We start from the raw sequence: 27,562 nt of genomic DNA, 5'->3' as shown, positions 1-27,562 counted from the left end.
ATTTTTTTATAAAGGAGACAATCACTGGTAGCAGTTATACGATTTGGATCAGAATAATTCAACATCCAATCAATATAAACTCTATTGGTGGGAATTATTCTGAAATATTGATTATAATTTAATTTGGCATTGTAAATATCCCATAGATGATAATAATAATAATAATAATAATAATAATAATAATAATAATAATAATAATAATAATAATAATAATAATTTTGATTTATAAAGCGCTTTTCTAAAAACTCATAGACATATGGTGCCATATCCCCATGCTTTGACAGTGAGATCACTATTTAGAATTTTCCCTTACCTAAAAAACTTAGTTGCACTATAAAAACTGCGCTACAGATAACTTCCATGCAAAACAAATTTACTGTAAAATTTTCCACTCAAGAACATTTTGACAATACAGAAAAACATATAAAATAATAAATGAGAATGAATATATACTGTATGTATATAAAAAATACGAATACAACTAGAATAAAAATTAGGACATTATAAAAATGTGAATACAAAATTATACTACCCCACATCTCATCAAAACAATGTAAACAAAGTGTAGACAATAAGTGTGAACAAAGACTCATGGGGCACGCAGGTGACATGTGAAGGCAGCGTTGGCAATCTGCATATAAAAACGTCTCTCAAATGAACGGCTCGCAACTGCGAATCGGTTCTCATCGCTCACTTAAAAGAGCCGTTCAAAAGACCGACTCGTTCCTGAACGTCACATCTCTAGTGTTGACTTACCGCCGTCCTCATTCGCCAACATGGCGCCGATGTTAGTGCCGCTGAAATGCGGCTTTCACTTTCAAAAAAGAAAACTAGCGCTCCTTCTTCGACAGACGAGCTCGTATCATGTTTGGAGTAAGAGTCGCAGTGAGAATGGGACAGAACATAAACGCCACAGTACATATCTGGTGAGTTTAAGACTCTGCTAGCAGGAGAGGGCACTGTGTTTTTGATGTGACAGTCAGAAGGCAAGGACAGGTTTGGAAAGTGGCACTAACTCGCCCTAACTTTCAGGAAGTGTCATTATTGGTTATGTGTGTCCTGGTTTCTTGCCAAAATGGTTCATGTCATGGAAATATATCAGTCGAGTCGCTGTCTTGCGTTCAACGACAGCTAGCCTACTTGCTAACTTGATATCAACTTCCAGTTGTATATCTGACTGTGTTGTCACATTGACACAGCAGCTTCAGTGAGCACTATGTGACTCTGTTCAAAGTAAAAGGCTCTTATCATCCACCATAAACACTCAATGTACCATGCTAATGCTGTACTGACAGTGGTCTCAGTCACGTGGTCTACGTGACGTCTGAAAGGAGTCAGTAAATGTTGATAAGCCTGACAGTCTGTCCCACCCAGAGGACCTGAAGTACAGCTGATGTAACTGTCTGTTATTGATTGGCTGACAACTTTCTGTACTTTTCGGTAGTCATTCAGCTCCATAAAGGAATGAAAAGCTATGATGAAAACCCCACCTTCATTAGCATTTACATGTTCAGGTGATGTGGACACATTGAGTTGTTTTGGTTTACCTGTATGGCTTTTTCAAAAGCAATTAATTGTACCTCATAGGTGTCCTCCCACTTCTGTCAGTGAAGTCTCTGCATTAATCCACTCAGTAAGATGTGTGCGCTTTACACACAAAATAATAGTTACCATCACTGAGGGGTCTTTCATTCAGAAGACAATTTGATCATTAACTTCATAAATGTGATATACATATTTTTGTACATATATTATGTGTTTACATTTAGTTCCAGCTTATTTTACGGTAGATAAGAGCATGGGTTGCACCGGGATACACTGTCCTCTAGCAGATAAGTACGGTGGCCCTAAAGGACAAAACAAATTTACAAAAGATGAAACACAAAGTTGGAGACAAATTCACATTTTGGAAAACATTTTTACAATTTATAAAACAAAATTACATCAGCAAAACACCTTTACCAAGGCCAAAACAAATTTACATTTAAGAAAACAAATTTACTAAAGATAAAACACTTTTACAAAGTTGGAGACAAACGATGGAACACTTTCACCGTTAAGTCTGACTCCGTTTAGCCTGAGGCTACGTGATCTGAGGCTGTTTCATCTGAATTCTGACACATGATGAAGGTTTTGCGGAGATATGATGGAGCTTTTCCGGAGACATGATGCTTTTTTATCTGAGGTCTGACACCTCTCTCTGAGACCCGAGGATGTCCTAATATGTAAACCATGTCGTTCAGTTTGGTTTCTCTCCATCAAAACAAACTAAATAACCCCTCACTCCATCACTTACGGATCACTTACGGTATTTGGTACATTCCCTTTCCGTGAAAATGAAATGTTAATTTGTTTCAGAAATGGTAAAAGTGTTTTGCTGATGTCATTTTGTTTTATAGAATGTAAAAATGTTTTCCAAAATGTAAATTTGTCTCCAACTTTGTAAAAGTGTTTCATCTTCTGTAAATTTGTTTTGTCCTTCAGGGCCACCGTAGGTACAGTTGTGCTCATAAGTTTACATACCCTGGCAGAATTTGTGATTTTTTTGGCCATTTTTCAGGGAATATGAATGATAAGAGAAAAACTTTTTTTTCACTCGTGGTTATGGGTTGGGTGAGGCAACATTTTTATCAAACAACTGTGTTTACTCTTTTTAAATCATAAAGCCAACAGAAACTACCGAAGAAACCATACATTCTGGCAGGGTATGTAAACTTATGAGCACAACTGTAAATCCAGCAAAGTCATATTGTAAGAGCATTAATGTAGGTGCAACAAAAGTTATTTATGCCTATCTTAAACCATTCAGAAAATGTGACTGTGCCTAAATTATGACAGAAATGAAAACATTTCTGAACTTTTTGTCCCATTTTCGAACAAAGCTGAACTAACATTGCTTCTTTCTATTTCGTTTGAGTTGGCTCAAACTAGCTTCTCCTCAGACCATATGTTTGCTCAGTTTGTCCTCAACCCTTCGAACTCTGGCTTTTACCTCTGAGTTCTTTTGGGAAATCATACAGGGGAGGAAATTTTAGAACCATGTTTATTTTTTTGTGTTATGTTTGCTCATTTACTGAGTTTTTTTTCATGTTTCCAGGTAGTTAAAACATCCATAAAAAATCATCTGTAGAATTGAGAAACATCAGTTAATAAGTCACTTCATGTATTTCAGCTGAGTTATCCCCCACACCTACGGACAGCTACATGGAACACAAGCAGGACGGAAAACAGCCGGCGGATTTTGGAGGCAGCAAAAGTAAGAATGTCGGAAAAATGATTACGCTTTTATGTATTTTTTTTTTTAATTCAAACATTTAACAAAAATACTTTTTTTCCCAAAGCATTTGCAGATCACAGACAAAAGAACATGTTGGCATGGAAATGCAGGAGCAGGGCTGAGTGCAGATCCCAAAAATGTGGCAAGTACAAAAACTTCTTCTAGTTTTTTGGTAACTGACACCTTTTAAGCATTTTGTACACACACATCAAACAAAGAGTTTATTTAGTTGTATAGGATTTCACAGGGTTATATGCATTCATGTGTTTTTTATGAACAAAGACATTACTTAAAAATACAACACACCCTCTAAAGTGCTATATACGTTATTCCTTACTCAAATTACTGTTCGGTTGTTTAGTGATATTGGATCATAAAAATACTTTTTGATAATTCTTTTACTGACAGACGGATTGATTGGTTGGTTGATATATAACGCCAATTAATCACATTTTGAAATAAATGTCAAGATTGGGCCAAAGCCTGAGCTCATAAGGCCGAAGTCACCATTGTATTTTCTAAATGATAACGTATTTTTCCCTCCTAAATGACAGCATATCAAATTAAAAACAGTTTTCTGGATAGTGTTTGATATAAATTCTGTTATCAGGTAAAGAATAATGCAGTTTAAAATCGATATATTAGTAATGTTCTAAAATATCTACATTACCTAATGTTGTATTATTCTTTTTCATTAATTAGTAAAAGATCCATCTAAAACATGTCGTTGGCTAAGAGAACCATGTATTTTAGAGTAGTATTTGCATGGAATAAGGTAATTATACTTTATTCATTTTAGCCCAGTTTACCTTGTTTGTTCTCTATTTTAATAACTACTGACTGGAAAGAGATCAACAAGTCCTCTTTGGTATAATTTCACTGAGCCAAATAGATTTTGTCTACATTTATCTGACAAAATGTTGATTCAAGTTCAGTATTTTTGTTTCTCATTTCTTCTTTTTATTATTATTACTATTATTAAATGGTTGTATTTTATCAACTGCAAAACACAACAAAACAACACAACTACGTTATATCAGCATCATATACAGTATTAGCTGTCAGCTGACCTGCTCTCTAATAGGCATTGGCATTCACCGGTGAAAAACAACATTGGTAACAGTTTCTATAACAAACATTTTCATCACTTTATGTGTTTAGTGTAAAAACTTAACATTTACTCTTGACCTCTGCACATTTCTATAGTTTGACACACGTCATGCTTAATCAGACTTTGACAAAAAACTGTACAATACAGTACATGAACTCTTCTCCTCCCCATATGTTCCAGGGACATCAGTGGTGTGTTCATTGTTCATTGTTAGCATTAATCCCCTCTTCACAGTGTCACGCATTGCTTGATTGTTTTTGATTAAAGGCAGGTGTTGGGCACTACTCTGTAGTTTACTTGCAGCCTCCATATTAAGTGGATTAGAGGAATTACTGCATATTCTTTGGCCTGCAGAGCGTCCCTCTGGCAGGTGTGTGGTAGAGCGTGGGTAAACAGCTATGTTGGCAGTGGTGCGCTCTCAAACTCAGCTGGGATGACAGCCCAGGTGTCTCCTGGGACATGTAGTGTCAGACTGGATCCCAGGGTCCACCTGGAGATTCTGCTGTCATTGCTGCTCCCAGATTTCTCAAGGGACTCCCCTTGACATTTGATGTTCCATGTGTCTGCCAAGAGAGCCATGTTTAGGTTATTGCGATCGTCACACTGAAAGCACATTGCAAGTTAGTTGCCAATATTGGCGAACATATGGCAGAATGTTAACACGGAAGTGTATTAAATAGACCTGTATCTGCTGGTACAGACTTGTTTGTCATACTGTCTGTCCTGTGAGTAAAGAGGAGGCTTTGCTTTTGTTTCTTCTCACCAGCTGAAGGAAGTGAATTCATCCCAGATCCTGACTGCGATGCTGTCCTATGTGTGGCCAAAGGATAGACCAGACCTGCGGGCCCGTGTTGTCATCTCTCTGGGCCTGCTTGCAGGAGCTAAGGTAAGGTTACAGACAATGTCAAGGGTATACAGTAGAATTTGTTTATATCTAAGTTTCCCTTTTTTTTCTTTCATATAAAGTTAATTTGTCTTACTTTTAATGGAAACTAAACAGTTTATTTTTTTTACACACTTCACATCCCAGTTTGTTTACATTACTAGTTCAACCACTTTACTATAAGATAAAATAAGAAAAGATAAGATAAGATAGTCCTTTATTCGTCCCACATACGGGGAAATTTAAGTGTCACTGCAGCAAAGTAGACAGTGCAAAGGAGTATAAAGCAAACAAGAGCCTATAAAATATCAATTATTAAAAAGTTATTAGCAATTCAAATTAAAGAGGTAATATATATATGTGTTATTGGTTATAGAGTCTGACCACTGCACACTGCAGGAAGACACAGAGGATAAGGAGATCAGGCTCAATTTATCCTTACTGACACTTGGACAAACTTCTCTTTTATTTAGTTTTTTGCTTTCTTGATACCTTTTACCTTAACGTAAAGCTCTCTGACAATACCTTATGTTCTCCGTGAGGGACAAAAGCAAGACTATTTTACAATACATTACCCATTAAGAGCTTGTTGTTTCACATGGGCTTTAATGTTCTGCTTTCTTAGAGGTAAATCACAATATTTAGATAGTCTTTAACTGAAATACTGAAACGGTGAGGAGAAGAGCAAAAGCAAACAACTGCTTCTCAGAAAATGGTTGGAGCTCTGATAAAAAAATATTGATGAAAAGAAAAGATTATCACTGTTTGTCCTTTAAGACTCAGGAGCTAATATTGATCACATCTCTGTCTCTGCCACTGGCCATGCTCACATTGCTTCTGACAGTGTCACAGGTAAAAAAAAAAAAAAAAACATCAGGGCTCTTTCTACGTGATAGACTGTAGACAGTACTGCCCAGTCTCTTTTTGACTTATTTATTTTGGTTTAGCTTGGCTGGAAAGAGCAAAAGTGACTCAACATAGAGAAATATTATCTGTAGTCAAACAGATTTATAGTTGGTATATGATCACATGTAATCAGGGTGTTATATAAACAATGCACACAATCAATACTAATAATAAATAATGTAAGTTGCAGCTCCAGATCCAGAGCTCTCTTCCCGCAGGCCCCCTTTGTGAAAAGCACTGCTGCCTTTTAACAAGAGAACCCCCTGAACGAGAGAATAGACGATCCAAGGTCATTGCTGAATTCAGTTAGACAACAGCATTTATAAGTGGCAGTGGTCAATTGTTTAAGTTCATAATGTCTCTGAAATGAGTGACAAGAATGAAGGCAGAATGACTGCATTCAGGCTGAGTTTGTGAAAATAGGCACCACAAGTCCCCTGGATTCATGTTGTGAGAGAGGCATCACTCAGGGTTAGTTAAATGTGTTTCACAGCAAATTAGTGCACCAGCTCAGGCAAACATTTATCTGATGTTATTATTTGTCAGCAGCACTTCATTGTTCTTTGGCACCTCTGTTGGAAAAGCCTGGTCATACGGTGCCTTTGAACACCAGCTAAAGATGCTCTGAATAACAACAGCAGAGGGTTGGCTGGTCATACACATTGCATTTATTAACTACAGTGTGTACAGTGTCGGCCAGTTATCCTTGTAGAAAAAAAACCCAATGTCATTTGTGAAAAAGAAGGTTAAAGAGAGCTTGCAGTATTACAGTTTAAGACTACACATCTTATCATTTTGAACATTTTATGGCATGCAATTTTTATTTGTAAGAGAAGCAGTCCATTTGAGGTATCCACTTGTCACACAATCTTATTCTCCAAATGTTTACCTCTATTTTCAACACCTTAATCTTGTTTCTGAGCATTGGCTCTTGAAAATTAACACCCCCAGATGACTAAAACAAAAATAAATCCTGGTGTGTAAACTGCCAGTTTATTCAAGTAGGTTGTGATTTGTGCTCACTCCTCATAAAATGTCTATTAAAGGTACCATTATTATTATTATTATTATTATTATTATTATTATTATTATTATTATTATTATTATTATTATTATTATTATTATTATTACTATTATTTGTGTTATTTTATTATTATTATCATTATTATTATTATCATTATTATTATTATTATTATTATTATTATTATTATTATTATTATTAATAGTATTATTATTATTAGTAGTATTATTATTAGTATTGTTATTGTTATAATTATTATTATTATTATTATTATAGTTGTTGTTATTGTTGTTGTTGTTGTTGTTATTATTAGTAGTAGTATTGTTATTATTTTTATTGATATTATTATTATTATTATTATTATTACTATTTTTTTTGTTATTTATTATTATTATTATTATTGTTTCTTATTTTACATTTTTCTTTTTTATTCTAAATTATTTATGTATGTATTTATTATAATTTTATTTATTTGTTTTTATTATTATTGTTTTATTTTCCTTTCAAAAAGGTGTGAATCATATAAGATAGACTACCATCTCTAATTATCATTTTAAAGATAAGGTAGAGTAAAGTTGTTTTTGATGTGTATGACCCCCCTACACACACACACACACACGCACACACACACACACACACACACACACACACGCACGCACACACACACACACACACACACACACACACACACACACACACACACACACACACACACACACACACACACACACACACACACACACACACACGCTTACACAGTAGTAGAGATTTAGTAAAGGCAAATACCCAAACACAAGACACATAGTTGTTGTTTACAGAAATATTTTCTCGGCAAGTCAAATGTCTCTGCTTTGACCACCAATCAAAGAGCAGGAGCACTCTGGAGAGGTTGTTATGTTGTGCAAAGAGCTGTTCAAAGTAACAGTTTGCTTTTAAAAAACAGACCACTTTTATAATTATTAGTTGCAAGCATCAATCAATGCGTGATTCATTTCCTTCTCCTTTGTTGATGGTCGTTAATTTACACCCTGGAAAACAATCACAAATTCACAGCTCCTAAATAAGCCTGAACTGCTGCCGCTCAGCATGGCTGTGTGTGTGTGTGCTAAGGTGGAGAACGCACACACACATGCAATCCAATCTTCTCCTATTTTCCTGCTTGGCTGGAGTTAGCCTCAATTTCTCCAGTTTGTCTGTTTGAGGTGAAACCACCAGCAGTGTGGAGGCAATTTTTAAATCAACGGAATAATTATGTGGTTACAGTGCATCACACCTCTGCTCTCTAGAATATCAGTGACATTTTCATTTAAGTAACTGATATAGACACTCATGTTTTTTTTTTTTTGTCTTGATCTTCTTTGGACTCAAGTGAAGCTCCCTCTGTATGTGTGCATGTGTTTGTCAAACCATAAGCTAATTCTTAATAGCCTGGAGCCTTTTCTCCTCTACTTGACACAATACCTCTATTACGAGATGACATATCGCCAGGTACAGATTGACATGGTGTTGATTTAATATCCAGTTGGCTGTTAATGGATTGAAAGAGCACTGCTACCTTATCATGTATTAGTGATAAAATTGAGGACATGTTTTTGCCCTTTGATAATAGGCTCAGGCTATTTTTGTGTCATGTTCTGTTGTCTTGGTAGCAAAGATATTGTTTTTCCTTGAGGGACCCAGAGGACTCCTATTGTCAGAGTTTAATACTCGAGTGTATAAACCATGAAGCTTGGAAATGCAGCTTTTGCAGCATAAGTGGTGGTCATTAGGTGTCGTTTTACAATAGCAGGGCTGACATTATTTTTTTACCCCGTGTTTTGTATAATTGATTTAACCATTATTTGATGAAACTTATATCAAGCAGAATGTGACAGGAGTAAAGGAACAAAAAGAAATGTTTTAAAAAAAAAATAGCCCTCCCCTGTGCCAGGAGGGTTGAGAGGTTCAAACGAAATAGGTTTCACGAGAAAATGCTTGTGCGGTATGCTGCTGTGTTCTCTGGCTGTCCTAATGCGCAACGGACCGCCTAGCCTGAGTCACACAGCTGTCCCTGTGCTTTTAATTAGCCTTAATAACCATTTCAATTCCATTAGCAGAAAGCACCAGCCACCTCAGCAGCATCAGCACAGCCACTCGAGTAGAACTCACACTCGCATGCACACTCCCACAGCATACATCCATACATGTTTACATGCATGGACTTAAAGTTGCCTGTGTGGGTTATGTAGGATTTATTGTATGATAACAGTGGAGATTCATCTCTCCAAGGCAGCATGGTGCACATATGTAAGTAGAGACGCTGCACTGAAGGACTAGAGAGTGGCTCTGGACTATATTGAGCATATGTTTGTCTAATAGGCTATTTCTGATTTTTTTTCTCTCTCTCTTTTTTTCCCTCCCCCCCTGCCTTCACAGATCACCAATGTAATGGTGCCCTTCATGTTTAAGTATGCAGTGGACGAGCTTAACCAGATGTCGGGACACATGCTGAACCTGAATGACGCGCCAAGCACTGTGGCTACCATGGCAACGGCCGTGATGATTGGCTGTGAGTCCCAGACTTGTGTTGCACAGGCAGGTGCTGCGCTCATCAGAGGGGGACTGTGGGACTGCCTATTATCTGCACGCTGACCTTTCCCAGTGCATTCATATCAATGGCACTATGCAACCTCCGCGTCTCCCTCGCATTATTTACATCATGTGCATCAGAGTTCACTTCTATCAGTCCACGCAGTCCTCCCGTGAGCCACGACTACTTTTCAGTTTGATACCTGGGTGCTCCCAAGAGCACCCAGGTATCAAACTCCCAGAGCTGGATGCATTTACTGAGGAGTTGGGAAGATATTGCTCATGTTCTTTTGAAAGTGGTTTGAATTTTTTTTTGTGTGTTTTGTAAAGGCCAGGGATGTTTCTTTTATTCAGCCCTTGAGAGCTTCTCTTTTATTTCACTTTTTTTCAAATGGCCCTGCAAACACAAGAGGAGTCAGAGGAGACATGTAGTGTGATACAAAGTTGTTCCTGATTAGAGTATTTTCTTTCACTAAGCTGTTGATGAAAGGCTAAATAAATGTATATCGGGAACTGACACCCACTGCAAGTCACTCTGGCCTTGAGTGAGATCAGCAGGAATGCAATGTACACTTAGCCCGGTATCCACTTATTTTAATGAGCCCACTTAGGTCTTGCACATTAATGCTGCCTGTGGAATAATTGGAGCACATGAACAGGACTCCAGACAGGATGAATTAGGATGACAAGGAAGAATGAAGGGGATGTTCTTTAAGAAAAGGGAATGTAATTTTTTTCTCTCTTTCTTTTTTGTTCCCTCCTCACAACACTTGGGACCCTGCACTTGGAGCCTGGGGTGATGAGTGTAATTTGGCTGAAAGGGTTGCACAGTGCTCATCCTACCTTGTCAGATGTGGACACATTGTTCATTAGATGAGCATTCCTATTTAACGCCACATTACAGCCACACGAAGACCAGCAGACAGAGCGATTATTGCACTGACTTTGGTCTCGGCAGACAAGTCGTTTTTCACACAAAGCAGCGAAATCGACTCAGGAAAGCCACGTGTCATTCAAACAGAGACTAATGTTAATTTGTGACAGTCATGCTGGCTGTTTTTTTGTATAACAGTTTATGAAAAGTGTTGACTTTCTTGGAATTAGGTTTGAGATTTTCTTCAACTACCAAGCTTATATGAGAGTTAGGTTTTTTTTAGGATTACATTACGCTCTCATAAAACCTCACGTACATAATAGTATCAAGAGGGAATATTTCGCCTTCATCATCCTTAGCATAGAGATCAGCTTGAAACAGACTCGGACAATGCTGAATGAAGCCAACTCATAGCAACATCTAGTCATGACGCTCTTATTAAAAACCTCCCCCTCTTATAGTATTTTGCTCACACATGCAGCCCCTTCACCACCACATACACACACAGTGAACACACTCATGTATGCACAGATACCCTCCCTCCTCTCAGTCTGCAGTGTGCTGGCCTGCCATAGTAGTGATGCTCCAGACAGCATCCTGCTTTGTAATTACAGAGGCTTTGGGAGGCTGCTGCTGTAGCACTGCAGTGCTTGCAGACCAGAGATGATTCGGAAAAACCTGCCCTGCCATTTCATACAAGCCTCCGCCGGAGAGAAGTTGATATCCCTGTCTAGGCTCAACAGTGTATTACAGCTTCCAAGACAGGATGGGTAGTGGTCAGATTCTTGTTTTGCTGCCTCATATCACTTTAGAGCTGCATCACAGTCCTCTGTGTTTAGGTTGAGGATATATATATACGCTTGAGAGTGCCCAGCCCCACTGTCTGAGCCCCCCTTGCTTTTCACAGCAGGTGTGCTAAACTCTCTGTCTCCTCCGCTATCCCAGATGGCGCGTCACGGGCCTGCGCAGCCCTCTTCAATGAGCTGAGGAACACTGTGTTCGGCAAGGTGGCCCAGAGCTCCATCCGACGCATCGCCAAGAACGTCTTCCTTCACTTGCACAATCTGGATCTGGGTTTCCATCTCAGTCGCCAAACAGGAGCGCTGTCCAAGGCCATTGACCGGGGCACTCGGGGCATCTCATTTGTCCTCAGTGCACTTATCTTCAATTTAGGACCCACAATCTTCGAGATGGGACTTGTCAGTGCAATTTTGGTGAGTCTAATACTGCCAACCACACACCGATACTGAGCTTTCTGGTTGTTATTTCTTGTTTTATCTGTCTAAGTCATTTATGTTAGCTCAGGATCCTCTATCACCTTGACACTCTGCACAGCAGATTGTCTGGAAATTAATTTCTGGCATATTGTCTCATTTACATCCTAAATGGAATATGAATCGGCATGAACTTTTGGTGGCAACACAGAGCCCATTAGTGTCAATGATGAATCCCAAAGCTTTGTAGCAGCTTAATGTTCTCATGTGGAGTATGCCCTGAACAGATGCTCCCCTCCTCGGCCACAGCTACAAGAGCAGCTCGGCTATAGCTTGATGCTATAATTCCACTTTGGACCATAATGTCAGCTTGCCTGTAATGAGGGCAGACTCCAGTGCCCAAATAGCTAAAGCATTAGCACGATTAGTTCTTTTAGTTTCCCCTCTATTTGTAACACTCAATTTCATAGCAGAATGGTCAAACACAGTACATTCTTAGGATACCTCCTGACGCAAACTTTGGGATCTGATAGTGTGATGTGTGGCTTGACTTTTCACCAACAGCTCTGTGAAGTCACAAAATGTAAAAGAAGCTTTTTTTTCTCTCCCTGTGCTTTTTTCATCTGCAGTATTACAAATGTGGTGGGCAGTTTGCAGCAGTGGCCTTGGGTACCTTATCAGCATACACACTCTTCACCATTCTACTCACTCAGTGGAGGTAACAAAGAGGATGTTTGTACCAGTCGTGTGCCTGTCTTCACTTCAATTGGTTGTTTTATTGCTTATGTATGTAATCACTTGAAAAAGATTCAGTAAATAGCTCTCTGTGCTGACAGTAACAATGTTCACTCCGAGGCTGAAATGTGTTTTTTTTAAGAAAGTCTCACATGATTGTTTGTGTGTGTGTCCGTGCACAGGACTCGTTTCAGGATAGAGATGAACAAAGCAGACAATGAAGCTGGAAACGCAGCTATCGACTCTCTCCTTAACTACGAGACTGTGAAGGTGAGATCCAATGCAACACACTGTTGCACACACATGCACATGCAGACACACATGCACATACATGACTTATGCTCCACATCTACCACCTCCCAACCCCTCCTCCTTTTGTTAATCCTTCCCTTTTATTTTTATTTTTTTATTTTTTTTCTGCTTTTCACTTAAGCCAGGCATATTGACGAGAGCAAATATTTACCCATCTATGATAATAGTGTTTCACCAGCATGATTGCTGCTGTCAAAATGTGCCTTTTAATCAAAGAAAAGCTCCTTCCATCCTCTCTCTCTCCCTCTCTCTCTCTCTCTCTCTCTCTCTCTCTCTCTCTCTCTCTCTCTCTCTCTGCGTTGCTTCTCTGTCTCATTAAAACTTTCTCTTCTAAATTCTATTTCACAAGTACAACTTAAACTTTAAAGTCAAATGTATCTCTCTAACTAAAAGAACTGGACATTATGGCTGAAAGGGCATAAAGTGTTTCCTTTGAGGTTAGTGTTTCTCCTTAGTTATGATAGAGCAGTCAGTGTCAAAGACTCAGGGTAAGAGTACAGTGATTGAACCTTTTATGCAGTATTTGTTGAGATTTATAGTCTTCATACATTACATATCATACAATTTCATAAACCATCACACAAGCATTTGGCAAAAATGTTGCTTCCCTGGTTTTCACTTCCTTATATATCTAACTGCTCTCTTTCCTCTTATTCTTGTCTTCATACATTGTAATTATATTATTATCGTGGTCAACAGACAGTAAGCCTGCTTCTATCATTTGGATATTTAACTTCACTCATCTGAACAAGAAAGAAATGATCAGAAGCATATATCGTCTTCAGCATTTAATGATGTGTGAACTTGATAAAATCAATCTTACAGTAGAACTGAGGTGTTGGGTAAAACCACCTTTGGGGTGGCCAAATTGTATTATATGCTTCAAAGTCTTTCTATTTAATTGTAGCATAAATAGAAATATTGTACCTAGATATTGATATTGATATTCACAGCTTGCATGCTATAGCAAGTGACTAATCTTTTACCAAAATCTCTGTGAGTGGTTGATCCCAAAAAAATCGAGCAGCTAAAACCTTCAATTTTGGTGTCCCCATGTGGCTGATCCTGTTCTGTCTTTTCTGATCCATTTATGTATACTATCTAAAAAAAATGTCCTCCTGCTTCCTTTTAAGTGACCAGAAGTCTCCAAACTTTGAAACTTCACTAAGAAAATAATTCTAAAAATCTGTTCTGGTCAGCATGTTTTGAATCTCTTTATTGGAATCAGACCTGTGTTAGTCTTTACAAATAACTCTACTTATAGCTGATGATCTGGTTTACTTTTGTAGATCATATAGAGCCATCAGAGTTCAATTCTGAATGTTTTCATTTGAAGTAACATGTCTGTGAAGGTTCTCAGTCATCCAGGTCATGGTAATCCAAAGCTTGATCCATAAGGCAACTGGACTGGTAGAATTCTTGAAGATGTTTCACCTCTCCTCCGAAACTCCAGAACTGAAGAAGCCTTTCGGAGGAGAGGTGAAACGTCTTCAAGAATTCTATCCGGCCAGTTGCCTTACGGATCAAGCTTTGGTTTCATTTGAAGTATGTCTCGCTGTTTTAAAACTTTTTATTTTCTGATCCTTCATTACATATTGATCCTCTTTACATTAACACAGCTTCTAATTGTCCATCAAAATGCAAAAACAAACATATTTAGTTTATAAACACAGCAGTCAGAGAAAAACATCTAACCCTGGAGAAGAAAATAGAATAAGAGACAGTGACATTTGCTGATCAGTCTTTTGTCGCCAGTCATCAAAATGATTTCATAAATCATCACACACTCATTTGACAAACATGTTGTTGTCCCTGGTTTTTACTGTCTCATATATTTAACTGCTCTCTTGCCCCTTATTCTCTGTGCTGCTCTTGTTTTCATTCAGTGTAAAACTGTTCACCCTTTTTGTGATTTTCATTCTAATCACTACAAACAATAAGAGGTTGATAACTGGACCATCAGGGCAACACTCCTGGTTTAGTGAATGACCTGAATGTTATTGCAGTGATAGTTTTGGTGAGCTGTACGCTTTATTTTGAATTGAATGCCTGGTGAGGGACACGGTTTATTATGGGTGAGTGTGCTCTCACAGACGCCGGACAGATGTGATGTGGTGTGTGGATGTATAAATGCCTCTATGCTTCTGTCAGCAGCATGGCAGTCCTGAATGTTAGTCCTGAATGTTATCTCTTGCTTTTTTAAGCCTCTTTCTTTCTAGGTAACCTTATTGTACAGAGAACTTACACAATCATAATCACCCTTCAGTTTCGGGTGCTTTGTTAGCTGCTCCAGATATATTTTGGAACCCACATTATTTTCTCGGCTGTATTATTTTTGCGTCCTGTTTTCCTTAACGTTTTGTTCTGTTATTTTGTGTCATCTGTGCCAATGCGGCCGGATTTAGCATCACTCTGAGCTGTGAGTGTGCATATGTAATTAGATCTCCGCCCACTCAGAAATCCGTTCCACTTTCACAAAGGGCTGGATGAGAACCTGAACATGGTGCCTTGCACTGCTACTGTTTGTCCTCCATGTGCTACTTTCTTTTCTCTCTCTGTCTGATTTCCTGTATTTTCCTATATGCAAATCAGTGGCAAGTCGGCAGCAGCACAGCCCCACTGCCGTTAGCTACAGAAGCAAATCGCCCACTTAACCAGAGCAGAGGAACAATAGTGCAAACTAAACAAACAGCAATATTAGGTAATTGGCAGCAGAGAGGAGGGGGTCGGTTTTTATGCCCATGCTGTAGTTTGATGTGTTTTTGGCTGAATCATGAGGCTTTTTTTTCAGTGATGGCTGTATGTCCTTAACAAAATTAGTGCTGCTTGTGTGGTGTAACACTTCAGAGCTATCTGCGCTCTGCTGGTAGGTGTCTGTGTAAGCTGCTACAGATGTAAACACACAAGCTGACTACAGTGCCAATAATTAATACTCTGCAGCAGTTCTTGGTTAACTTGTAAAGGATGTTGAGGCTACAGTTATGATTGCTTCATATTTCCTAGCCTGCTCTTCTGCCGTAATCATCATCTTTTGCTAAAGCTATAGAGGCTCTGGATTTTGTTTTATCACCAGCCACATCCTTTAAGATCAGTGGGGAGGAGATGAAAATACTGAGACATGAAAAGTGCTTTAGAGGCCGACTGAGACCCAGACTATGCACAGTGCGGTCACCGAGAACAAATGCAGCCTCGAGGCAGGCTGCACTAAAGTGTCTATCTGCCTGACACTGCTCTCCATGCTTCTTTAACCTCTAACCCTAACCATATTTTGTATCTCTCCATTTCCTCTCTCAACTTACACTTTCTCTCCTTTTGTGCCGTCTCTGTGCCCTTTACTCCCTCCTTTCCTTCTGTCCTTATCCCGGCTGCAGTACTTCAACAATGAGAAGTATGAAGCTGAAAGGTATGATGGATACCTGAAGATCTATGAGTCATCCTCTTTAAAAACCACGTCCACGCTCGCCATGCTCAACTTTGGCCAGAGTGCCATCTTCAGTGTCGGCCTCACTGGCATCATGTTGCTCGCCAGCAAGGGCATCGCTGCAGGTAAGTGAGTGTGTCTGTGCATGTGTAAAAATCATTCTTTTAAGACAAACCATGTAAGAATGTGATAGTGAGCAGCAGTAAAGGTAAAAAGAATACCCATGAACTGACCTGGATTTACCTCTCCATGCTCACTATCTGTGTCCACAGCACAATAGCGAAAAATGCGCATTTTGAAATAAGAAAGCTTTAAAAAAAACACTTCAAAAACAAAATCAAATGGACGGATGGAAATGACAAGTAAAACCCTGACTGAACTGAATAATAGAAAGTAAACGAGAACAAAGCACAGCAAGCATGAAAAAGTGGCATGAATAGAAAATAAAATAGCCGTGATGCAGAAAATGAAATCACAGTGGGTGGAGATGGATTCAGACTGCAACACGCTTTGTCTGCTTTCACAACTTGAAAGGAGAAATGGTCTGAGTGTTATTTTATTTTAGATCTTGTATGCAAAGATACACATAGAGCCAGATTATGTGTGTCTCTATTGTGTAGGTACGATGACCGTGGGAGACCTGGTGATGGTGAACGGCCTGCTCTTCCAGCTCTCCCTCCCCCTCAACTTCCTGGGGACCGTGTACAGAGAGACCAGGCAGGCCCTTATAGACATGCACACTCTTTTCACCCTGCTCAGTGTCGACACCAAGATCAAGGTAACTTGTCAACCTGACATGCACTTCTATGTGTAAAAGTGAATGTAATATTTTTAACTATGTATTCTTTTTTCCACATTTTCTCTTGCTTCAGAAGAAAGAATAACTTTTACATGATACAATGAATTCAGTGTTCATTCTAAAACCCTAACGCAAAAGTAAACCAAGGTACTCCATGAGGGCTTTTACCATAATGTGTAATTGCACAGGTGAAGAGAGATTTTTACACAGCATTGGGTTATTCATGGCAGAGTGACATAGCTAACCTGTCTGCATGTGCAGTAAAAAATGATAGGTTGAAGTCAAACATAGTAATTATGTGCTTGAACTGACTCAGGTGCTTCCTCATCTATTGCCACTTGTAGAGCACAACATAACTGCATTAGCATGATCTGTTTCAGGGTGTTAAACCACGTCACAGCTGTAATGTGATTGGTTAGTCTTTGAAGACATATACTCATAAGTTTGATCCATTGTTATTTTCAGTTTGATGGTGATAACCCATGTTTTTATCATTGACTGTATTATTGTGTCTTCATTTATGCTTTCAGGAATGAAACACATTTGGGTTTATCAGTGTAGTCCTGTTTCGCAGGGTTGTAATCAGCCCTTCTGTAGTGATGTATGAGAGTGTTTTTTTGGGATGTTGTGCTGTTTGTGCAGATCATTTGCTCAATCAGTGATTGAAAAACAGGTGCATATCATTTGGTTCTCCAAACAGTGAGTGAATAAGCACTGTTGTGAAAGAGAGAGTGAAGCTGTTCTAAATGTTCTGTTTTGGAATTTCTGTTCAACTACTGTTTTCTACTTTGGATTCGTTTTCATTTTCGTTTTCTAGGCAGTTTTTCTGCCTAGAGACTTACCTAAAATGCTGCATTCTTCAGCAACCAATTTTGGTCTTCCATTGGGCTGCAAGTAGCACTAATTAGAACTGTCATTATTCTAATTTGATTAATTTACAACTTCTGTTTTCATTACTTAATGAATACTATTTGTCTTTAAAACGGAGAAATTAGCCTTTAAAGTGCTTATGATTATTTGTATTTCCAGAGTCCAAGGTGAATTATTAATAGCTTTTTTATATGGCCCCAGTTCAGTGTCTATCAGTGAAGTGTTGGGTGAACTTTGTTCTTAAAGCTGCTGTTGGTAGTCGTGATATAAACATCAGTTCGGATAGAGATTTCGAATGTCAACACTACCCCTCCCCTCTCTGCTCCCGTAACCCCACCCACAAGAGATTATTGTGCGCATAGACATATAAAGAGTCGACGCCACATTGGTTGCTGGGGCGCAAGAAATATGGCTGCTATCTTAGTCCAGTCATCCTACCCATGATCCTACCTGTAAACGTAAACTGAAGCAGCAGAGACTTGAAGATGCCAGAGCACTGTGCGGCAAAATACCTTTCATACATGACATATATCACATATCAGAATATTCTATTACTGTTAAGCCCACTATGAGTTTTAAAATACGCCGAACCATGTGACGTTTGAATACTAAACTGATTTTTATGCGTTTTTTTTGTTCTGCAGAGAGTTATGATTGATTAAATGCGCTGACACTTAATCGTGCCTGCCAAACAGATTACACTGAGTGGAGCCGGTGACCAGACCAAGATGGCGGCCCCACGGGTTGTCAGAACCAATAGGTAGTAGCAGTCGATGCGGCGTCTCCTCTTTATATGTCTATGGTTGTGCGCATTCTATGAGGAAGTAGTGGCTTCTCAGCCAATCAGGAGGCCGTAGTGGGGCCGCCACTCTACCAGTCAGGACAGGGGGTCTGGGAGTGGCTCTGATTGGTCCTTCATAACGGGAACGAGGGGAATAATAACATTGCTTTACACATTGGCATTGGAAAACAAAGATATTTCGCGATAGTCTCAAATTACTTCACTCACCGATGAGTACCAATGGGTATTATGACCTTTTCTCCAAACCCAGCAGAAAAAAGTAACATATTTAACACCATTCCTACCAGCAGCAGCTTTAAATAGTGAATTGTAATAGACATTTCATTGAGGTTATCAGTAAAAGGATTTTTGCTTCATTTCTAGTGCCAATTTGCATCTACCACCCAAATGTAGGTTGGTGACACTACATGTCAGTGGTGTGAAATGATTCTATGTGAATTTGACACAAAAACTTATCTCACCTCGACCCTCTTCTTTCCAAATTTGCCACAACAGCTCAGATTTTGCGACATGCAAGTCCTCTGATTCTTCAGTGTCACAGCTGCAATTTTCTATGAAACATTTCATTGCATTTATTTATTTTTTCTTTTATAACACAATGTGACAGCCCACCTTGCATCAGAAAAGGACATTTAAGTGCAAATGTGCGGCTGCTGTCTAACAATATGAATGCCACTCTGGTCTGCAGCCCGTAATTACAGTAGGAGAAATGAATCTGTCCAGTTATTTAGCACTCATCAGTAATACTCCTCTCCATTGTGATTCCCTGAGGAATGGCACTGCCCAGCAGGCCATTACTGTCTCAGTGTTTTTTTTTTATGGAACACATTGGCCTATTATGCAGATGTAAAATAATTTGAAACCCTTCCTCACTTAAAAATGCCCCACAAAATAAAAAGTAAATGATTTTGGCTTGTTTCCATGCTGGGGGGTGTGTCTGAAATTATCATCTGTTTATACTAATGGACTGTGAGTTATTTGTATTAATTGGCTGGGGTGGATTGAGGGTGATTATGTTGCTATTAGGTAGTATAGAAATGGAGCAGAACCAGGCTTTTACTCTGAGGTTAAGGATAGGGCTTTATTCTCTGCTGACCTTAGCTCATCTCAGCACCATGGCTCAGTTCAGTATGTACCCAAACTTTTTACGCTTATTGATTTAGTCGCCATGGAGGGCAGGCAGTGTGTGAAGATTCTTTTGAAACCACCCCTTGAATTTGCAGTGAATGTCTGAGCTTTATGCGGTGCGTGTTTTCTCTGTGCTCCAGCATTATCCCTCTTTACAAGGTGTTGGAGTAACATTGCATCATGCCGGGCCTTGTCTGCCACTGGCTGCTCTGTATCCGTCTCCTCTCTTATTTTCGTTTTGTGATTTTCAACCCTCTGATGGTTTTCTCTAGGAAAAGGATCTCGCCCTGCCATTATCTATCACACCACAGGAAGCCACCATACGCTTTGAGGACGTTTATTTCGAGTACCTGGAGGGCCAGAAAGTCTTAAATGGAGTGTCCTTCGAAGTGCCTGCTGGGAAGAAGGTGGCCATCGTCGGTGGCAGCGGGTCAGGGTAGGTAACCTTAGCACTACACTGCCTGCCAAACCAGGTGTGTGTATGTGTGTCATCTCATTTGTATGTGCAGACTGTCTTATCATCAGATATCATCAGCTGCCTGTGGGGGGTGCAGCTCACAGACAGACTGATGCTGACGATTGGTTCCACGTCTGCTTGCAGGAAGAGCACCATTGTGCGGCTGTTGTTCCGCTTCTACGAGCCCCAGCGGGGGAACATCTACATAGGGGGGCAGAATATCCGAGACGTCAGCCTCGACAGCCTGAGGAAGGCTTTGGGGGTCGTACCGCAGGTCTGAAGCCCACCAACACAGTGAAATACACACAGGCAAACAATAAAAAAGCAATTTTTGCATCATATCGATCTTACTATTTGGAGCCTCCTCACAGACAATAAAATGGTCGTGTCTTAATGACTTTTCAGGAGTAAATGAAGTATTATTGATAATTATATACAACAAGGGGGCAGCATAGAACAGTGTTACATTACTGGTTAACAGCAACATTAGAAATGAGCTGAACTCAGTATTTACTGCAGTGAGCTCAGAGGCTCATCAGAACAGATGGTACATGAACAGTATTTTTGTCATTTGCGTTCTCTCTCTTTCTCCCTCCTACCCTTGTCTTTGTATCTGCAGTCCTCCGTTTTCTGTCTCTGCTGCAATAAAAAATATTCTCTAAAGCCTAATTTTTTTTTCTCTCCTCACACTGTGTTGTTGTTGACAGGATGCCGTTCTCTTTCACAACACCATCTTCTACAACCTGCAGTACGGGAACATCAACGCCACACCAGAGGAGGTGTACCAAGTGGCGCGTCTAGCAGGCATCCATGATGCTATCCTCAGGATGCCCCATGGCTATGACACCCAGGTTGGAGAGCGGGGCCTCAAGCTGTCAGGTTTGCAGCACGATTATGAATACTGTTTAAATGTTGTCTCTTCTACAGAAGCAAAAAAAAGAGAGAGCTGTGTGTTTTGTGTCTCCCTGGCTGGTTTATTCTACTCAAAAATTGAAAAGCTAGAAACTATTCAGTAACTGGCTGATTATCATTTAATGTATCCATACAACATATTGCTTCAGTGTAAAGCTGCAACCAGTAATTGCTTTGTCAATTCAATCCAAATCAATCATTAAATTCTTACTAAAATTTAATTTTGTATTGTAAAGCTGAGGGTTACTTTTAAAAAGCGTACTGTGTGGCCCAGAGTCTTTAACAAAAACATGTTGAATCGTCATTGAAGTAAAAAAGAGAAAAGCAGTGAAGCCACACATTTGAGAGTTTGCTGCAGTTTGTGTATCAAGTGGCTGAAGCAACTAATTCCTCTCCAAAATTGCTGCTGGTTTTGGAGTTATGTATTGTAGTTTTGCTGCGACCCCCAAAATATAGGTGCCAAAGACTCGCGACCACCACTGTCCCTCAAAGTGATTTAATGTGGCTTCATTTAGGTGGTCTGCAGAAAATTAGCCTACCTACATGAGCATGTGGCTGTGTTTCCTGTGCTGTTATGACTTAACCTGCTGCTACTGATGCTTTTGATAATTAACTGTTCACTAACCCTAACCTTAGGAGTCATCTGGCAAAAAGAAAGGCAGAAAACTCATTACATTTTCTATTTTCAAGTTTTTACCTCAAGTTTCGCTACTATTTTTGTTGATATTTTTTTTTTACTATAAATGAGTAAATTGTACTATTTTTAGATAACTTTTGTCATTCAACTTTTTTTATTGCATTTTTTCAGTATTTCTTTTTTCCCCACAAGTTAACAAATTAATACAAAACCAACAAAGTGAAGAAAAAATACAAAAAATACAGAAAAATATAATAATAATAATAATAATAATAATAATAATAATAATAATAATAACAACATATAACATTCTGGAAGACATCTCACGACCCCCCAGGGGGTCCCGACCCACACTTTGGGAACCCCTGTGTTACACAATGCCTCAGTCTAATGTGAAAACACTGATCTTTTGGTTTTGAGTCTAAACAGGTTTATATTTTTGGTTGTTAGTTTTGTACAGCCCAAAGTACATGAGCCTTAATCTTCCACACATAAATTGTATTGCCCTCCGTCTGCTGCCTAGAACAGATACAAGCATGGAGTTAATGGAACATATGCTCTGGGTAAAGACTTCAGTATGCTGTGAGGAACATGTCAGACAATTAAACCTAAGTTAATGATTAAATTTGACCTTATCTTAAAACACTCATTATTCAACTTACTTTAAAGCTGCATCATTGTTCTGTCACTTCCCTCTTCTATGCTATGTGTAAACTTGTTTAATGGCATGTTGCCTTGTTTGATGTGCAGTGATAGCGCAACACTGTGTAGTATTTGGCTCCTAGCATGACTCTGAAACTCATTTAGCCCACATAAACACACAGTGTGCGTCTGTGCGAGCACTTTCGCTCAGCATTCAAGACGCAATTACTGGCAGCACAGATTTCTTTATGTGGAGTGACTGAGTGAGTGAGAGAACGGACAAAATAAAGACATGACTAACTTCTCATTAATTTCACTGCTGCTGCATGTGACAGCTGCCAGTGAGTTTGTCAGAGGAGGAAGGGGGGCAGTCTGGGCTTTGAGGCTCCTTACTTCCTTGATTGCTTTTCTCCACTGCCAGCAATATTTGTATCTGCTTAACTATGGTAGCTTTCAATAGGCAACATAGTTCATGTGCAATTAAGATCAGGTCAGACACAGTGGGAGAAATGCTTGCATCTTGCTGGATCTTCTTCTCAAATCAAGTCTGACTCTTGTGAAAACCCTGTGGTAATGGTTCTGTCTGCATGTTGGCCCTCTTGAGGTAATTATCTGATGATAAAGGCCAGAGACCTGTTCTATCTTCACACGTTTCAAACCTGTAGACTCTAACCTGGTTTGCTTTCAAATTTGACGTGTTGTTTTGTTTCAGGAGGTGAGAAGCAACGTGTCGCCATCGCCCGCGCAATCCTGAAGAATCCACCCGTCCTCCTGTATGACGAAGCAACATCCTCCCTCGACTCTATCACGGAAGAGGTGGGCCTGACGGCACATGAACACACACATGCACACACACACACACACACACACACGTGGACACATGCCCTCTCCCTGCTGAACCACAGATAGAAACCTCATCCAGCCTGCGTCCACATTTAGCAGAACAAACACCCACTCAGTCACCTGCTGTAGGTACACAATAACTCAGCTCACTCCTGCGTCATATACCTGCTGCGACATACACCCCCCCCATCCCCTCGACACACACACACACACACACACACACACACACACACACACACACACACACACACACACACACACACACACACACACACACACCACCCCCATGTTCTCCCCTGCCACCTGCCACTGTTTTCTCCTACTTAATCTCCAGCTCAGCTTAAACCCCACCATCTTTGTAAATGTTACATTTAATGAGAAAGTTCAGCATGCCCTCTCTGAACTTCAGGAGAAAGAAATTGGGCAGTAGATGTTCTTCTTAATTGAGATTTTCTGTTGCTTTTCATCACAGTGCTTTCTTTAAATTATCATATGTAAACAGAGGAAAGAAAAGCATATGAAGGTGAGTGTTGCTGAGCAACATCTTATTGACTTAGCCTGTTCTTCAAATCAAAGTTAGGAGAACATTTCATATATATCCTGTCATTCATGCACTTCACTTTTTATTGTTTCTGCCATCCGCCATTATTGCTAACTATTTTCCTTTGGATTAGGGATACTACTTGTGCGGCTTAAGAGAGTTATTAAATGATTTGTCTTTGTGTGCTTCCAGACCATCCTTAGTTCAATGAAGGACATGGTGAAGGACAGGACATCAATGTTCATCGCCCACAGGCTCTCCACCATCGTAGACGCAGACGAGATTATAGTGCTCAATGAAGTAAGAACTCATCCACTTTGTATTTTTACTTGATCTCACACCTTCCCTGATTAACGGTTCTAGCTGTAATGTCAGGTTCATAAGAAGCAAATAATACTACGGTTCAGAGTTCTCTGCGTATATCAGGCGCTGTGTTAATTGCCAGTCCAATTAGACAGTTTTGCATTGAAGGGAGGGATGATGACATGACCTCTGCGTTACCTCCAGCACACTCTGTCTGCCAGCAACAAGAATTTAGCCTCTGTTTTTGCCTCTCATTTATTTTTGAGTTACCTTTCTACAATGTACGTGATGAACACATGCTTTGTTTAGCTTTTCTCATTAACTTCAACATCAACAGGACACTGTGGGTAGAATCGAATGTATTATTTTCTCCATAAGGGCTCATTAAAGCAGTCAGACTCGACTGGCTGTTTTGGTCAGATGGCGTGTCTTGTTTGTCTCAGTGACTAATAATGTATGGGCCAGCTTCCCAGATACTGATGAGGCCTCGTGCAGGACTGAGCATGTCTCTCAGTGCAGATCACCATTCAGTTTGGTTATTATACAGTTTATGGTCAGGTGTGTGAAGTCAAGCTGGAGTTAAGGAGACACAGAGAGCAGTTTAAAAAAAAAAAAAAAAAAAACAGTTGAGAGAGTGAATCTTTTCAGGGCTTTTATTAGGAATCAGGGTAAAAGTGACACAGTGTTTCATGTTTGGGGCTGAGGTGCTGTTTAGTAAAAAAGATGGAGTTAATTCAGTCATTATGTAGAAAGTACAAGTTTATATGTATCATGTGAAGTGACATTTTCCACCAGTGCTACATTCAGAGCGGATAATATGAAAGCCTTTTCTTTGAACTGCGGCATTCGAGCATGAGTGGCTCCATGTTTCCAGAGTCAGATGGCAGGGATCAGAGGGTCGTGGCGAGGAGGCATGTTTGCGTGTGATGTCGCCATGGCGTTTGCTGGTGTCACCAGCAGAGGACTGCCTGGGGTGCTCATTAAAATAACGAGCGGAAGCGAGTCACGTGCTTATCTTGGGTGCACTAAAGATGATGCCAACACCTCTGCATGCTCATGGGAGGTGGGGGAAGGGGGGCGGGGGGTGCCTTCGGTTGTGTTTGAATGTGTGGGAGGGATGTGTATTTGTTGTTGTTGTGTGTGTGTGTGTGTGTGTGTGTGTGTGTGTGTGTGTGTGTGTGTGTGTGTGCGCGTGTGCGTGTGTGTACGAGTCCATGTTTTTGCTAGAGAAATTGCAACAGTTGTTGGGGAGGCGGCAGGGATTCTAGGGGGGAGCTGACTCTCCGCAGAGAGTGTGGCCACTGTTGTGTGGTCATGAATAGATGCTAACAGTGGGACTCTGCGTGTATGGCCTCTTTGTTCTAACTACATGTACAATTCCAACATTTTAAGGTATTTTTATGTTTTCTTACGTTGACCCCTTGTTCTTCTTCCCTGCCAGGGTAAAGTGGTAGAGCAAGGGGACCACCAGGCCCTCCTCAGCATTCCCGGCAGCTTGTACGCAGACCTATGGAACACCCAGAACAGCAAAATCCTCAACAACAGCAAGGGCTCACCAAATCCACCAGAGGAGCGCCTCTCCCAGAAAGAGGAGGAGAGGAAAAAACTGCAGCAGGAGATCCTTAACGGTGTAAAGGGCTGTGGGAACTGCTCCTGTTGAGAGAAGCTGCCTTTCCACGCCTCACCATCTCTCACAGATGGCCTACGCTGGAATCCACTGGAGTCTGTGCAGTATTGGGGGGGGCGTATGGGTGCATCTCTTCTGCCCCCGCCCACTCTGGCCAAGCCCCTACCCATGTGACCACCCCTCCTCCTACTTCATGTGAATAAAGGCCACCACTCGCCAAAGTAAAGGAGGAGGAGCAGAACAGGGAGCAAGTGTGTTTTGCACTGGCGGCTGTCCAGAGATGGAGCTTGTATGCCAGTTGCCTCATCTGAAGCCAAGCGTAAGAGACCTCGTATATCACATATGTGTGCGTAAGACATCTGTTAGTCAACATGGCGCCCCCCCCCTCCTTGTTATTTTTGACATCAGGTTTTATTGACATCTTCCACTGCACTGGAAACACACGAGTACATGTAATGAAAAATTAAGTATGCCTTGATATTGTTGCATAAATTGTATTGATTTCACTTTTTAAAATTATTTTCAAATAAACTATAGTTTGCTATCTTTTTGTACACTTAAGATGTGCACATATCACAGTTTATTCTGCATTTCGGTGATCTATTAGGCTAAATTATGAGGATTTTTTTTGCCATATATCGTAAGAGAAACCTTTTTCATGAAGACTTAAATGGAATTTGATTGTAAAGCACACTGCCCACATCAGTCTTCTCAATGCATGTTCTAAAAATACCAAATTTGGCAGATACTCAAGTCTTCTCGATGAATCACAACATAATGTGGATGTTTAGACTCGTGAACATACAGAACAGCTCCCCAGTGAATAAGCAGTATGTCACAGTCACACTGATATAAATATCACACTCTGAGAATGACAAGAAGCACCTCTAATAAATCATGAATGATTTTCACCACACTTGGAGCCACATTACGAGGCAACAACTTGAAAGCCTCCTCTGGGAATATTTTACAGTCATGTCGTTTAGCCTCAGTTGACAGACCTCTGCCATTGAAAGTGTATTCATAGATTTTTTTTAACAGTGAGAAGAAGACAGCGTTTTGGATTGTATGATCTGAATACAAAGACTTTTTCCTTGAAGATTTCCTGTACATGTTAACAATAAAAAACTGACAGTACATGCATGTCCTCATTTTCTGAGGGCTGATTTTGCTGATACACATTTGTTAGGAACCTTTGTGTGTTGTCATATCCATAAAAGTCTATTTTGTGTCTTGTTCTAACACTCGATGTAAACCTGTTTTAAATATTCTCGTCTACATTGGCTGAGTGAGTACACTGTGGACATGAATAAATGTTGAATTTTGTTTAAATAATGAGGTCTTCATTCTGTTATTCTGAGTGGGTTTAAATCATGATAATTTACTATTATACCATAGATACCATGGTAACTCTCTTCAGAGCCAGTAACATTGTAAATATATAAGATATATAGAATGTAGTTAATTTGCAGATTCCAGTATATAATGCTCAAGATAAAAAAACAGAAATGTGTTTGTGTCTGAAATGTATCCATGGATGTTTTACGATACTATGATACAATGCACATTGACACACCATTGTAGAACTGTATGAACATGAAAAAAGTTCTTCTCATATTTTTCAGGGGGGGAGATTATCTACCCCTGAACTAAATTTAGACCCTGGTTCCTCTGGTCAA

The 27,562-nt window shown here is 39.8% G+C and overlaps 1 protein-coding gene across 1 annotated transcript; it reads left to right on the top strand.

Moving 5' to 3' along the window:
- The first annotated feature begins 772 nt into the window (after window positions 1–772).
- On the top strand, window positions 773–27,218 carry abcb7 (ATP-binding cassette, sub-family B (MDR/TAP), member 7). The gene is made up of 16 exons (XM_034690200.1): window positions 773–926; window positions 3,173–3,256; window positions 3,342–3,419; window positions 5,155–5,274; window positions 9,614–9,746; window positions 11,586–11,854; window positions 12,484–12,572; window positions 12,772–12,859; window positions 16,273–16,447; window positions 16,943–17,100; window positions 20,194–20,357; window positions 20,523–20,652; window positions 21,086–21,257; window positions 23,282–23,385; window positions 24,146–24,253; window positions 25,698–27,218. Exons 1-16 carry the CDS (start codon window positions 777–779, stop codon window positions 25,914–25,916), a joined length of 2,241 nt encoding a protein of 746 aa, XP_034546091.1. The 5' UTR covers window positions 773–776; the 3' UTR covers window positions 25,917–27,218.
- The last annotated feature ends 344 nt before the right edge of the window (window positions 27,219–27,562 follow it).

Source organism: Notolabrus celidotus, chromosome 8, assembly GCF_009762535.1.
Source record: "Notolabrus celidotus isolate fNotCel1 chromosome 8, fNotCel1.pri, whole genome shotgun sequence".
Taxonomy (NCBI): domain Eukaryota; kingdom Metazoa; phylum Chordata; class Actinopteri; order Labriformes; family Labridae; genus Notolabrus; species Notolabrus celidotus.
This window is presented reverse-complemented; position numbering and strand designations above follow the sequence as displayed.